Below are 15216 nucleotides of genomic sequence, written 5' to 3'. Positions count from 1 at the left end.
ATAAAGGACACACATGGAGGGAAACTCTGCATTTACACTGAAATTGTCGAGGGAAATGGAAATGGCAACGGGCGTCGTGTAATGGGTTAGGTTAGCATTTAGGGCCAGTTTAATGACAATCACCGATTCCCCCATTTCGCCTATGCCCACCATTAAATGCTACCAGCTAAATTTCTTTGAACTCTTCTGATTCGCTTGTAGACTAGGGAGGCAAGTAGTGGGTGTGCTTGAATATACAGAAATTGTCTTTTAACTGAATGTGTAACTATATATATCAGTACTTATTTATTAAATATCGACTTCTATGGACACATAGTAAAATATTAGTTGCATTTGAATTAAAATTAAAATTAAAATGCCAGCTGCCGCTCAGTGGCGCCAGTAAAATACGTTTCGGCCGTTTTTTAAACAATTCAAGAAGTTCTTACATTACAAAAAACATTACATTCTACATGTCATGTATTCTACATGTGCTACAAAAACACTCTAAATAATGAGTCTCGCATTAGGCACAGAATCCATACAAAATTCTAAGCAAAAATATACAATGGATTTTCAGATTAAGTAATACATAGGAAAACATATTATAAATCCTCATATACACGCAGATGTATACCCAAATGATTTGACATGTACCTCATACATAGCGTTACATATACACCAAATATTTCGTTACATGTAAAACTGCATGCTTCCTCTACTAACTGCACAGATGGCGCCACAATGCAGGAGCTTTTTAACCGTCAAAGAAAATTTGAAAATAAACAAAAGCATATAACGAAAGTGAATTAAAAAGTAGGGAATGCCACAAGGAGGCTCTCCTCAATTCAATATATTTTGAGTTTTAAGAAAAAACCCCAGCCCTTTGCTGTCATACTGCAAATGAGCTTAGTGAGGAAATGCATCCGGGGCATTGCACTTGCCCAGCAACCAAAACCTAATACACATTTATAACTTACTCACTGATTGAGTGATGGGCATATTGAGAGATGGGCCAACAAAAATCAGAGCAGCGATGAATCATCGGAGCAGAGATCAACAGAGGAATACCAAAAATACACAATTGTCGGGGCGTGTAGGAGGTGCCAAGCACTCGCCCAATAAGGCATAAATGAAAATGCCAACATCCCCATCAGTGTAGTGCAGTTGCAGCTGTGCCAACGGAAGACACATATGCGCTTCCCCATGAGGAGGGAACCAAAAATACTCGCAGATTACAAATGAAATGAAAATGCGATGCAAGCCAAGTACAAGACAAAGTCCAACCAAATTGAACTTGAATGAAGTGCACATCCACGAACAGGCACAGTCACAGCCGCGGGCATAGGCACAGGCACAGACACAGTCAGAGGGTGACGCCTGAAGAAGTCGAATTAAAATTCCTAAATGATTTGGCAGCACACAACATGAGAGGGTTTGGTCTGGGGCTTTTTGGAGCAGACAGCGACAAGTGTTCCACAGATAGAATATCTATAAATAGATATTGTCAAAAACCACCGAGTAAAAGGCGGTTCTGTGTGGATACTAGCTGATCGTGATCGTGATGCTGATGATGCTCATCATGATGATGCTAATGAAGATTATTTCCCATGGCCATGAGTGGTCCGAGCGGAAGCGAGTAGCGCCTCCGATGGCCATGAGCATGAGGCTAACAGAACACACAGAAATATCTTCCAATTTCTCTGCATATTTATATCCCATCCATATCTCAATTGTACTCTAATTAAAAACACATCACATACTATAATACTGTACATGTATATCCGATTCTTTTGCCCAGCCCTTACCGCACAGCCATTCGCCCCTTCTGGGATATATTGCATATTGACGACATACAGCTGATCGCGACCGTTTGGTCGATGATGAAAGTGTTGGCGCTATTTTTTGTTTCTTATATCTCTTTCCTTCTGATTTTAAATATTGTTTCTGTTTTTCCTACGCGCTCGATCTGTGCTGATGCTTTTATTTTTTGTGTTTTTTGTATATATAAAATAACAAAGATAAAAATAAATTCATCCAAACGAAATGAAACCAACGAATGGCAAATACACCAGAAAGAAACAAATTATTGAACAAAATATTCTATGATTATGATTGTTGTTGGATCTATAGTTAGGTATGGTTGTGTGTGTGTGTGTGTGTGTGTGTGTGTGTGTATCTTGGAGATGTATCTGTGTAGGAATACTGCAAACAGAAAAGAGAACAGAAATGTTTTAGCACGCACCATAAATGTCCGCGTCACCTTTTGTTGCTGGCACTAGTACCTCCACTGCCCTCACGTATAGGTCCCACAATGTAGAAATATGCAATCAATTGGGGTGGCCCAAACATTTGGGAATTCCTTAGAGAGCGGCATTTGATGCAGCAAAATGAGATGAAACTACTCCCACAACAATTAGTAACACTTCAAAGATAAGATAATGAAAATCCTAATAGATATCTCAGTTGGCAATCTACATTAAACATTCGCTCTAACAGTCTCATCTATAGAAGTTCAACTAATCCAAGCGTGGGTCCACCCGAATCTATAGAACTAGAAGATGTACACAAATTGGCGTCAAAAGATACGATTATTTTCTTCTATATTCAGTTCTTGCTCTTCTTGTTATGCTACGCTCTCTGTTCTGTTCTTGCTCTTTAATATATGGCTAGCTCTGGAGACGTACAGTGCGGCAGACACTGACTAACTAGATATACGAACGGATATATACACACATACATACATAGATATAATACAAATGCGAATGAATACTTTGTGGAGCGCATATCCGAAGATATTTCGGTCTGCAAAGACGATACAAGTGCCCGCAGAACTCACCCACACACATATGCATACATGTAGATAGATGGATCAGTTATAGAATAAGTATTTTGTGGGGTCTTGCATATTCATACATATGTAGATTTTATTTTGCCACTTGTCTGCTTCGACTGGGGATGATTGCAAGCAGCACGTGAATGCCCCCACACCCATGTATGACTAGATATTAAGTTATGGGTTCGACAATCCAGGGAAATTTTTAGACTGAAATACGATAGGATTTGATGGAAAATTTCCATCTCCAGTGCGGCGTGTGTGTATCCATTGTAAACCACTAAAAATAAACCTCGACTGCACTCCAAACCCTAACAAACTCCAAAGTTTTTCAAAGCGCCTCGGACTTTTCCCCCATTAACACAGATGAATGCATTCCCGAAACACACACAATCTGAATCGAAATGGAGTGTTTATGTATATGCATTCGGCTGACCTGATTTACCCGGTCGAGGGGGTAGGGTAGGGTAGGGAATTAAGACTGCCAAGTGGCAGATGCGATTGTTGCAGCTGCTGGCCGCTTATGACGCTGGACAGTGGTCAGAACTGGAGCTGCTAATGCGCTAAACAAATCATCATCGGTCATCGATGGTGATTAGGGCTATTAAGGGATTGTGGTTAACCCTTCTCAGCCCTGGGTACTCTCTCATTATCATTCAATCCCTCCTTTCAGGCTTTGTTTATTTGTGTGCACTCTGTTCTGAGTAAATCCAATAGGTCCTACAATGCATGTGCCAAACTAATTTGAAATTAATTCACACAGAATGTAAGGGAAACTCGTCCACACCCGCCCTCGCACTTTGATCGACTCTCAGGCGCTCAGCCGCTCAATTGTCCAATTGGCAACTTAATAAAAATACCGCACAAATTCATGAGAATCCCAGGAATTTAAGACCGTTCAAGACAGAGTGACTCCGGATGAGGGTGTGAGCCGCAGGCAGCTTCCCTTCATCTATACGGCCATGTAACGGCTTGTTGCCTTGGCTTTGGGCGTTACCCCAGCTTCATCCATATTCTCATGGCCACCATCCTCATCATCGTCATCATTGTCGTCGCCTGTGTGCATTCCGCTTGAGCTGTCAAATGCGCATCGCGACTGTATCCCTCCCGTGTTTGTAGTCGTATCTGTGTGATGTGGTGGCCACTTTTTGTCACCCAGCCATTGAAACAGCCATGAGCCAGCCAACCATCCAGCCATCCAGCCATCCACCATCGAACCCCAACACCGTTGCCCTTTGCTGGCTCAATTGCAATTTGTTTTCGTTGATTCCCAGCCTCGACCTCGGGCCGCTGTTTGTTTAGGAACGTCTGTGGGGTGTGGACCGTGTGGGGACTGGATTCGGCAGACTTGAATTTTTGGCATTGGTAATTCACAAATGAATCCCTTTAGTGCTGGCAATTGGCGCACGTGCACTAAAACAACAAGAAGGCGAGCTGGCTGCCAGGATACGAGATCGTTATTAAAATTCCAATTCCTTGGCCACGGAGCAGCCCAGCCCAGACCCCAATGAATGCACATTTAGCTGGGCTTTATTAAATTTTGATTTAGCCATTTATATAATCTATTTGCAATTGGTTTTATTTTCGCTATTCCCTGCCCGACGACAAAGTGTGGCTTTGTCATTTGTCTGCAGTGGCCCTGAGGCAGGGGATAAACTGTTGGTTACATAGTGTTTGACAGTCATGCAAGGTCTGACATTGATCTACTTTTAATTAACTTCGAATTAACAGTTGGAGAACTCACAAGGGTAAAAGTGCAAGTGAGAGAAGTGAACCCATTAAACTAGATATTTTTCAATCAAAAATATTCTGCAAGAAAATGTGCAGTGACATTTTGGGGAAAAATTTTTAGTGAAAGTTCTGTTTCTGGAGATTTTAGATGGATTTTGCAAGTCTTCTCTCTATTTTTTTAATTATTTAAGTCATAATACAGGCATCTATGTAAATATCTTATTTCGTTAATATCATTTAATATTTGGTACAAGAAGCAAGTGACATAATTGCAAAATATATTTCAACAGGCTACAATACTTAAAAGTAGATAAAAGATAGATGTCCGACTTTCAAGTAGCAAGCTCTAGCAACCGTGCAGGAAAGCAAAACTTGTTGCCACCTGATCTAATTTCAGATTTATAGTATTACTACAAATAGTCAACTTATAGATTGATTGGTACTGTTGGAAATTGTTTTGCCAATTTAAAATACAGAGGTCATTCCATTACCATGATCTCTTTCTTTGGAGCATTATATGAACTTACATATGCACATAAGTAAATACATTTGTACCTTCATAGTAAACCAGATATTCTATACAATATATGTATACTAGGGCAAAAATACATGCAGAGATACTACATATTTATGTAGCTAAAAGACAGAGAGAGGAAAAGGGGTAATATAGAACGTCGTCCGTAGGCACAGATTGTGCCATAAAATGTAAACATGCCCCACTTAGTTGTCTTGATCTATGAATAGACCATAGGAAATCCAATTTAAATGGGAACCCTGCAAAGCTGACATGTAACGGTAACCCCTGTTGCTGCACCAAGAGCAGACACTGCATGCCACTGATGCACACAACATTATTTGTAAATAAACAATTAGTTTAATTAATGCTCATTACAAGTACCTGCATGCATGCATGGGTCGCGGGCAAAACGGGAGAGCAGTGAGCAATATGACCAAAAATAGAAGTGGAAGGAATTCACATTGAATTTACAAAAATCGATGGATGGGAAGGTGCAAAGACTGGGCGAATACATATAGCGATGCGATGCGATGTAGTACAATGTATGTACATACAAATATATCGAAAATAGAAAATGAATTTATTACGACATCACAGAAACACGAAAGTTATGAAAACAACGAAGAAGAAACGAACGGCGGCAAAATAGAATCCCATCCCCCACCGACCCAAAAAAACAATCCTCTCTCAGCGCACACACCCGCATAGCAGGAAAGGAAGAGAGAGAGAGATCGACAGCGAGGGCAAGAGATCCATAGCCATAGACGTCGAGAGAGCGAGAGCCAGTACTGGAGGCGCCGCCTTGCCTTATACGGCACTTTTGGACCACGAATTTCTCTCTCTCTCTCTCGCTCTCTCCTCCAACACGACGCCGATCCCCAGCCGATGCCGATAGCCGATAGCGATCTGCATGCATGCTCGATCATGCCGAACTGCTCCCCGTTTATGGTGCCCTCTCGCTCTGTCACGCTACTTTTATCCAAAGCGGGGGGCGCTATGCTGAAGGATCTATTTTTAGGCGCGTCGGACGAAGGTAGGCCAGCGGCAGCATATCTCTTGTGTGCGGTGGATATGTGGTGCAACTGTATGGGTGTATGGGGCTGTGGCTGCCGTTGCTGGCGCTGCTGCTGGTGCTGCTACCGCAACGACTGAGGGGGGCATCGAGAGGGTGCCGGGTGCTGCGCGCCGCCGTATTCCTCTTGGACGAAAAGACATTTCGGTGGCGGTATAAAATCCGAGTACCAACGCGGCGATACTTTAGTCAGTCAGTTGTATTCCAAAGAGTACACATTGTCGTAATTCTTGATTTAAATTCACCCGTGGTCCCGTAAAACAAACCAAACTCAAACAAAATGTGTGACGATGAGGTTGCTGCTTTGGTCGTAGACAATGGTGCGTATCCCCATACCATATACCAGGAGATATCAAACGGATTATAACTTAGAATTCAAACGGAATAAATTCACAAGGATATATTAGTTGTTCAGTGCAAAAAGTGATCGAAAGCAAAAGTGAAAGATCTTCAAAATGTGAAATATCCAAAGTGGAATCTTCAACACATTATGATATGAAAAGAAACCTTCGGGAATTCCCAAACTTCCCAAAACTATTCCCTCCCAACAACATAAATTCCCAAGGAATTCAAACAAATATTTGATATTCAAAATAATTTCCCCGATCCGCACAAAAAATTAGATAGTTTCGTTGCCTGCATAGCAGTAATTGAAAATATTAATTTGCCAATCAAAATGGCCCCTAGAGATACATACATAGAAATCTTTGGAAATTGTATTTCCCCATTCAATCTTTCTAAAAGATCCCTCACTATACTGCATAGTCTCTTCCGCAATGTCACCTCACAGAGGGAAATCCTAGGCATTCCCATACTGTCCGTTCCGTTTGAGACCCGCACAACTGAAGAATATCCAACTAATGGACCGTTTGTCACTCTTGTTATCCTTCAGGCTCCGGCATGTGCAAGGCCGGTTTCGCCGGTGATGACGCACCCCGTGCCGTCTTCCCCTCCATCGTCGGTCGTCCACGCCACCAGGGTGTGATGGTCGGTATGGGACAGAAGGACTCGTATGTCGGTGATGAGGCCCAGTCCAAGAGAGGTATCCTCACCCTGAAGTACCCCATTGAGCACGGTATCATCACCAACTGGGATGATATGGAGAAGATCTGGCATCACACCTTCTACAACGAGCTGCGTGTGGCCCCAGAGGAGCACCCAGTCCTGCTGACTGAGGCCCCCCTCAACCCCAAGGCTAACCGCGAGAAGATGACCCAGATCATGTTTGAGACCTTCAACTCCCCAGCCATGTATGTCGCCATCCAGGCTGTGCTCTCCCTGTACGCCTCCGGCCGTACCACCGGTATCGTTCTGGATTCCGGTGATGGTGTCTCCCACACCGTCCCCATCTATGAGGGTTATGCTCTGCCCCATGCCATCCTCCGTCTGGATCTGGCTGGTCGCGACTTGACCGACTACCTGATGAAGATCCTCACCGAGCGTGGCTACTCTTTCACCACCACCGCTGAGCGTGAAATCGTTCGCGACATCAAGGAGAAGCTGTGCTACGTCGCCCTGGACTTCGAGCAGGAGATGGCCACCGCTGCCGCCTCCACCTCCCTGGAGAAGTCTTATGAGCTTCCCGACGGTCAGGTGATCACCATCGGCAACGAGCGTTTCCGCTGCCCAGAGTCCCTGTTCCAGCCTTCATTCTTGGGAATGGAGTCTTGCGGCATCCACGAGACCGTCTACAACTCGATCATGAAGTGCGATGTGGATATCCGTAAGGACCTGTACGCCAACATTGTCATGTCCGGTGGCACCACCATGTACCCCGGTATTGCCGATCGTATGCAGAAGGAGATCACCTCCCTGGCCCCATCCACCATCAAGATCAAGATCATCGCTCCCCCAGAGCGCAAATACTCCGTCTGGATCGGTGGCTCCATCCTGGCTTCCCTGTCTACCTTCCAGCAGATGTGGATTTCCAAGGAGGAATACGACGAGTCCGGCCCCGGCATTGTCCACCGCAAGTGCTTCTAAGCAGTTGCCCAACACACCCCCACATCTCAACCCTCGGCGCTTGCGCCATCATAGCCTTTGGCTGCTTCTTGTGGTCTTTTGGCTGTGTGGCGCAGGTGCTACACCACCAACGCCATCAGAGATGCCCACCCATTTGTTTTTGAATGTCATTAGTTTACCAATGTGTCATCCTTGGTTCCAGAATACTCTTTTGTACTGACTGAACAACATCAATCAATTCAATCAATGAATCAATCAATCTATGCACCCGAACACCGATCCCCATCCAATTGTTTCTCGCTCGCGTGTTTCCATCAATGTTGATCGCCATTTGATTGTTTTACCGAATGAACCGACACCTCATCTATTTTGTATAGAACTAACATCTTCCCCTCAGTAGAGCGGATGGGGTCTATTGTCTACGAAATGTAAAATAATCTCATGATTGTAATATTAATTAAAACAATTTATAATTATTTATAAATAAAAACGATTTTTTAGATTTAATTTTTTCTAAAAACCATGGATATTTGGAAAGAAAAATGTAGAACAAGGGCGGGCAGTTATCCAAATCCAACATATCCAGAATAGCAATACATACACTATCCCCCTGATCTGATCCCGCAAAAGCTTCCAAACGATCATCTGTGTGCGTAGCATTTCCTGGCATCTATTTTAAGCCTCCAGCTAGGGGCGTCGTTTCATATTTCGAACATTCCTGCCACGAAAGCTTTTCAAATGCCAAAAATATTTCCTGAACATCTCTTGTGTTTTCGTGGGATTTCAAAACGATTTCAACTATTTTTAGGCCAACACAAACAACAAATTCCAAAGCGGGAGAAGAATACTGAATTGTGTTTATGCTATGGGGAAACTCGATAGGCCGAAAACGCTGATGACGCAAGGCGGCGGTAGCCAGGGATTGGTTTGGGGATGAGGATGATCAAAAGGCGGCATGGCATAACAAAACAAATTGCCAATGTCAATCCGATTACCAGCAATGCATTTCTTTCCGAGAAAACGGAAACGGCGGGGGAAACACACAACAAAACAGGGAACAGGAACGCGCAGAGACAAATGGACTCGCCGGGCATTGCCAAGACAATTAGTCAAGATTGCGTTGGGCCGTTTAATTAGAACTCGAACTGCATTATGAATGAAATTTGTACACGCTTTCGTCTGCTCTGCAGTTGCATCTATCTTCAAATGGGTAATTAATGGGCGCGAATCTCTGGCACTTAGCCAGCAGCAGTGCAGCAATGCAGCAGAGGAGCAGAGTAGCAGGGCAGTAGATGACGCTAATGAGATGGACAAAAATGGGCGCAGCGCAGACTTGCCCCGACCGCAAATCACTTTCTCAAGCGAATCAATTTACAGAGCACTGCACAACAACAACAAACACGGCTCAGACGAGTTCCAAGACCATAACCAGACCAGACCAGACCAGACCAGATTCAGGGCGGGATTGGCGATACCAACCCCCGGAGAAGGCTTAGCCCACTAATCAATTTGCACAAAAACAAAAATAAACACGCACACAATGTCGTCGTCATAATGCAATTTTCAGTTCTTAATTTCCATACAAATTCGATTTAAAATTCATAATAAAGTGCACAAATATCGACTCGAACCGGCATATAACCGTAGTAACCTCTCAATCTCCACCTCTAACGACCATACACATATATACGATTTCAAGAGTGCCACACAAAACGACCCATATGGTCAATTAGTATAGCTGCTCCGACTGCCAACCAACAATGAGGGCATCAAGTTCCTCAAGGAGCTTAACGACACACTCGCTCACAGAAACACACACACATCGGGATATGCCTGTATGGAGACAGAGAACACACCCCAGAGCACACACATTGTTTTCACTTCAATTATTATCGATGAAGCCTGGCAATGCCACCAAAAATACTCCGTACAGCCTAAAACTTTCGAGTTCATTGAAGCGTAAAGTGTTGGAAGCTCTGAGATTGTAAAACTCTTCTTAATTTTAGGCTCTTGAATAGGTAGTAAGTACATGCCTTATTGTTTCATTGGTTTGGAATACAATTATTTGTTCGGAATTGGTATGTGAACTCATGCTCTTTATTAGAATATTCCCTTTACATTCCTTTGCCTGTTTCTATTTTATGCCAGCCTTGAGATATACTTCATAAGGCATAAGGAATACTCTGAAGATAGCTTCATAACTTTTGGACATGCATACTCTCGATATATTTAATATCACTTGGTACACATTTACACTATGATGCAAACTACCCTCTTGACGGTTTCATTATCTCTTTTATGCAGCATCATTTATTGTCAAGGGTTTGTGCAACAAATACTTTTTTAGTTTTATCCCAATTAATCCGAATTGCAAAGGCAAATTGAACCGGGTAAAAATCTCCATCGAACAAGGCAATTTAATTTGATTGATTTCAATTTTTGACATTCCCATTCCTCCTCACAGGACCGGACCGTTGCCCGTTCCCGTTCCCGTTCCCATTCCCATTCGCTCTCCCACTTGACTGGCTGAAAATATAAATCGCAAGAATAATGAAAAGCGTCACATTTGATTGCATTTTTTGTGTGAAATTGGGCTGACAATGTGTGCGCTTTCGCTGACCAAATAAAAAGCCGAGGAAACTCAACCAACTGCGACACGCACACACGGGTATGTGCATGCACCACCACCCCTGGGCAGGGGCAGGAGCAGGGCATTGTATGTGTGTGTGTATTGGGGGTGATTGCCATTTGTGTGCGAACAGGCTAAAGGGTGCGGCAGGCAGGATACAGGACCAGAACCCGAACCCGAACCAGCATCATCAAGGACAAGGACGAGCCTGTGTAAACGTGTTAGGGCAGAACAAAAAACACAATATAAAAAAATCCGCACTTTACGCAATTTATGTGCAAATTTTTCAATGACTTTAAAGCGATGCAGCAGGGCTCGCCGCGCTCCGTTCCGTAGAGGGGGGCTGACTGACACAGAGGGATGCCCAGTCATTATAATCGCTCGCTAATTGACTCTAATAGACTTGGTTCCATCAAATGCCCTGTTAGCTCACCCCGGACTGGGGTGGCTCTGACCTGCGCGTGTTCCCTTTCGCCCCCAGAGACCTCTCCGCTACCTTTGGAAACGCTTTCGTCCTGGAACTGGAACGCATTTGAAGTAGGTATTAGTAGAGTACTCTGAGCACGTCTTCAGCGGCAGTTCTTTCCTCTGTGAGATCTGTGAATCCTTAGCTGGGGTCTGTGAATAGTTTAAGCAGCTTGCCCAAAACACTTTCGGATTGTATGGTATTGGAATTATGTGCGAAAAGTACGTGTATCTATTAGGAAATTGCCCACAAATTAGCACAAATAATGCGTGTCTTTAGCAATTTGAATAAGCCATTCAGAGTGCCCTGCACTCTACTCCACTCCACTCCACTCCAGCCTGCTCTGTTCTGCCGTCAAAATCCCACACTCAAACACCCAGCCGAATCGCTTATCCCCTCGACCTTTCACCTTTTCACATGTCCCAGGCCTAAGTCCGCTCACACGTGAGCCCAGGGCAATGATAATTATGCGCCTGATTTAACCCCATAGAAGGTATTATACATATGCACATATGGGCTAGACTCTCTTTCTCCGCTCTCGCACACAAATGACAGTTTCACACTGCCTTTGTTACGCTGTCCGCTCTGTCCACTCTGTCCACTCTTGTGTCCAGTGTGGGTTGTCCTCTGTCTAGTCCTTTCTTTCGCTGTTATTTCTCTGTTATTTCAAGTGCCGTGCACTTGAATTTTCGGTCGTGTCCTTGAAGCTGCTCATGCAGAAAGCGAGAATAAATAAAACGAAATCCTCGACAAAAAAATGGCTCCGCTCATCGAAATATGAGTTCATGAATGTGGGACAGGGTATTAAACAAAGGGCTGAGGCTGGCATGGCAGTGACTGGTCACGCCTTCAAATCAAAAGCGTCATCCAAAATGCCAAGGAAATGGCCGAGGAAATTCGCATTTATTATAATCATGGGGGGAAATGGGAAAAGTGCAATGAAAATTGCTCTCAATTTCCCGCCAAGGCATAAAAACCGAAAATAAAATTAATTTCCACAGCGAAAGAGAGACAGAGAGAGCAAAAGTGCTGCTCAAACTTTGCAATTTGCGGCGCGTTTCCTGCTTCCGTTCAGTTTAGCGTCAATGGCGCATCCTTCGACAGACTTCAGCTGTCTTCTGTGCCAAAGCAGAAGAATGGAAATGGTGCTGGAGATGGAGGTGGAGGTGGAGGAGTCGACTCCTTGGTTGGTAAGGAGAGCTTCAATTGTCATCAATTTCGTTTGATGTGCTTTCCCCGTCACAGTCGCAACGCGCACAACAATTTTATTTCCATTTTCGCATTTTCCTTTTCACTTTTCTTCGGAACCCCGAAACGATTAGCAGCCACTTAGAGCAGTTAAGAGACCCATTGAGCTTATTAAATCAGGCGTAATAATTGGCACACACACAATGAGCAGACGGAGCTGGCAGTCGCCAGTCACCAAATCATAGTATCGAACATCGAAATTCAATCCTAGGCAGGCCTTGCCTTGACAAAGCAGAACAGATCACATGTCCACATGCCCTTGACAAAAAAACACTTTTCAATTCATTCGGAAATAGTACAAAATAGTACACACAACAAAAATAACCCAAAATTTTCCCAGGATGCCGAACGTTGTAGACGAGAATGGCCGACCACTGGCAACAATTTTGGCAATTGCTGACGAGTTGGGTAATTACTTCGATAAAGATATTCCCCCATCTCCCTATAGATTTGTAGATCCCACTTTTCAGAGCGAACTCATCTGGCACGCTCGCCACAAGTGCTGAAGAGTCTAGAGTACATTCGAGATTCGGAGGACGAGATGGGCCAGACCGAACGCCGGCGCTTGAGCCGTAGATACGATTCGGGTGTATAAAGGAGCTCCAGCCACTGGGGCCACATACGTCACAACAAAGCTCACCCGCCCATAACCAGAGACACCTGCCAAGGTGTTTGGCTGACAATTAATGGTACAACTTTTCACATTCCCATCCAAGATCCTCGAGCAAAGCAAACAAAGCAATCGACCAGAGCCTCACGCGAAGAGAGCTGAAGGGTTCGGGCTCGAAGAACGCAAACAAATTGTGACAAAGTTGCGGAAATTTAATTAAAATCAAATAGTCGTACAACTAAACTAAACCCATGCGAACCCAAGCAAAAGGGGTAGAAAATTCTCAGTCAGCTGTGACCCGGTAGTTTCCAGCACGTAATTCGAGCAGCTCCGAAGCACGCTGGCGGTCTGTAGCTGGGTTTCCGCGTCGTTTAATAAACAAAATGCAAACAAAGTTTAACAGCAATGACACACATGGATTTCTCCGTCCCTGCCCCCCTCGCTCACTGCCAGTTGTTGTTATTGGCCTTTTTATTAATATAATTTATGAGCCTGTGGTTGCGGGGCGGGTGTCAGCAAGGTGGAAATGCAAATAGAGCCGAGCCGAGCCGAGCCCGAACTAACTCGGCAGCTGCTTCAATTCACAGCGCATACATTTGATTAACTTAATTTAATAGTATTTCTTTTTTCACTGTTTTTGTTCACTTCCAGCTCATTTTGATATATTTGTTTGTTTCCCTAATTTATTATTATAGTAGTTAGGGCCGTGCCCGAGCTTGGTTAACAGCCTGAAATGCGATTATATAGCCATCGATCATGTTGAACGGAGCTTGAGAGAATGCCTGTTGGCGAATTAAAGTGTAAATTGAATTGATTCGACCATTTAAATAACCAAATCTTATCTACAGACCATGTTCAAATTACAATAAAGAAAGATCAGATAGGAGCGCGTAATATAAAAAGTATGTACATATCTCGTTTAAAGACAACAAAAAATACATACACTCGTATATAAGAAAAAAGAAAAATGTCACAACACTCAGCAGCCAGACCATTGGCTAATGAGAACACAATTGGCTAGCCAGCAGCAGCTGCCAGAGCGTGCTACCTGAACTGGCCAAGGGCCAAGGGCCAAGGGGCAGAGGCGAGGCGAGGCATCAAGGCAAATCAGGCATGAAACCATTATGGCTAAAATCGGTAAACAAAAACCACGGGGCCACTGCTCTTTCTTTAATCACAGCCCAGCCCAGAGAGGACATCCACTGAGAGTGGGATCAGCTGTTTGGCCGAACGATCAGCGAGCGATAAATAAGGCACGGCTTAGCCTCATTGAAGTCAGGCAGGCAGTCGGGCAGGCCAGAAATTGAAAGGAAAGGACATTTCTTCGCTTCACTCTTGAGGAGTCTCAGCTGGAGGAGATTGGGTGTCGGCTCGCTTTGAAATGCTTAGCAGGAGCTGCTGGATCGGCAATCGACACAAAAGTATCGTGTTTCCCGGTTGTCGCCAACATACTTACGATAGATATCCTGTCGGAAATGTTTTCGTTTTGCGATGGCATGTTGCGGTATGTTGGCAATTTATTTTTAAACGATCAGGGATCAGGCATCAGTCGGGTGCCACCCGATACTCAGGCTCCCATAGTGATTTCTCCTCAAGTGGTCACAAATTACTGCAATTACTGATCCGCCTCAATGCCCCTTCGCTCTCTTTCTCTCTCTATTTCTGTCACACTCTCTTTTTTGCCACAAAATGGCGCTCATTAGGGACACGGCACTCCTCTGGCAGTCATCCATTGAATCCCACCCACAGCAGCCAGACAATCTGCGTAATTATTTCGCTGACAACTTTTGATGAAATGAATTAAATGCGAAATAATTTTTTAAGTACTACTAACGAACGCAGAGCTGCTGCAGCCAGTTGCCAAATGAAATGAACACGAAAATGCGACTGTCAACAGAGCCCTGCCTGAATGCAAGACGAAGGACCGAGGCAGGACAGAGGGCCCTCTGCGAGTAGAAGTATTTTCTGAGCGTCTGTTGAGCGGATTTAACTTGTTTAATTACCGCTGTATTCAGCATCGCGAAAGTTCATCAACGGCCGCTCATTACGGCCCCGCGTTCACGTCGCTTTTGAGACATCGAAAATGTTGCCAGTTCTTCAAGAGATCCGCCACCCGCAAGCCACAACCCGCACCACCGCACGAACCGCTTCCTGGCGACCACTTGC

At 44.3% G+C, this 15216-nt stretch overlaps 2 protein-coding genes across 3 annotated transcripts; both read left to right on the top strand.

Moving 5' to 3' along the window:
• Positions 1-6301: 6301 nt before the first annotated feature.
• Positions 6302-8225, top strand: LOC117587659 (actin-57B). The gene is made up of 2 exons (XM_034278588.1): positions 6302-6455; positions 7028-8225. Exons 1-2 carry the CDS (start codon positions 6416-6418, stop codon positions 8116-8118), a joined length of 1131 nt encoding a protein of 376 aa, XP_034134479.1. The 5' UTR covers positions 6302-6415; the 3' UTR covers positions 8119-8225.
• A 4458-nt stretch (positions 8226-12683) lies between these two features.
• LOC117582291 lies at positions 12684-13319 on the top strand. 2 transcript variants are annotated; one of them, XM_034269931.1, is made up of 2 exons: positions 12684-12848; positions 12911-13319. In XM_034269931.1, the coding sequence occupies exons 1-2, from the start codon at positions 12782-12784 to the stop codon at positions 13033-13035; spliced, it is 192 nt and encodes a 63-aa protein (XP_034125822.1). In that variant the 5' UTR covers positions 12684-12781; the 3' UTR covers positions 13036-13319. The 2 variants fall into 2 exon arrangements, with proteins under 2 accessions (XP_034125822.1, XP_034125830.1); XM_034269939.1 differs by having other exon boundaries at positions 12781-12848; positions 12889-13319.
• The last annotated feature ends 1897 nt before the right edge of the window (positions 13320-15216 follow it).

Source organism: Drosophila guanche, unplaced genomic scaffold (assembly GCF_900245975.1).
Source record: "Drosophila guanche unplaced genomic scaffold, DGUA_6, whole genome shotgun sequence".
NCBI classification, from domain to species: Eukaryota; Metazoa; Arthropoda; class Insecta; order Diptera; family Drosophilidae; genus Drosophila; species Drosophila guanche.
Note: the sequence above shows the minus strand (reverse complement) of the source record. Positions and strands in the feature narration are given on the sequence as shown.

Bases quoted from the DNA above. Each gene is read 5' to 3' on its own strand.
- LOC117587659 (XM_034278588.1), top strand. From the start codon at position 6,416: ATGTGTGACGATGAGGTTGCTGCTTTGGTCGTAGACAATG. The intron at 6,456-7,027 runs GTGCGTATCCCC...GTTATCCTTCAG, and splicing joins TGCTTTGGTCGTAGACAATG to GCTCCGGCATGTGCAAGGCC.
- LOC117582291 (XM_034269931.1), top strand. From the start codon at position 12,782: ATGCCGAACGTTGTAGACGAGAATGGCCGACCACTGGCAACAATTTTG. The intron at 12,849-12,910 runs GTAATTACTTCG...CCCACTTTTCAG, and splicing joins GGCAATTGCTGACGAGTTGG to AGCGAACTCATCTGGCACGC.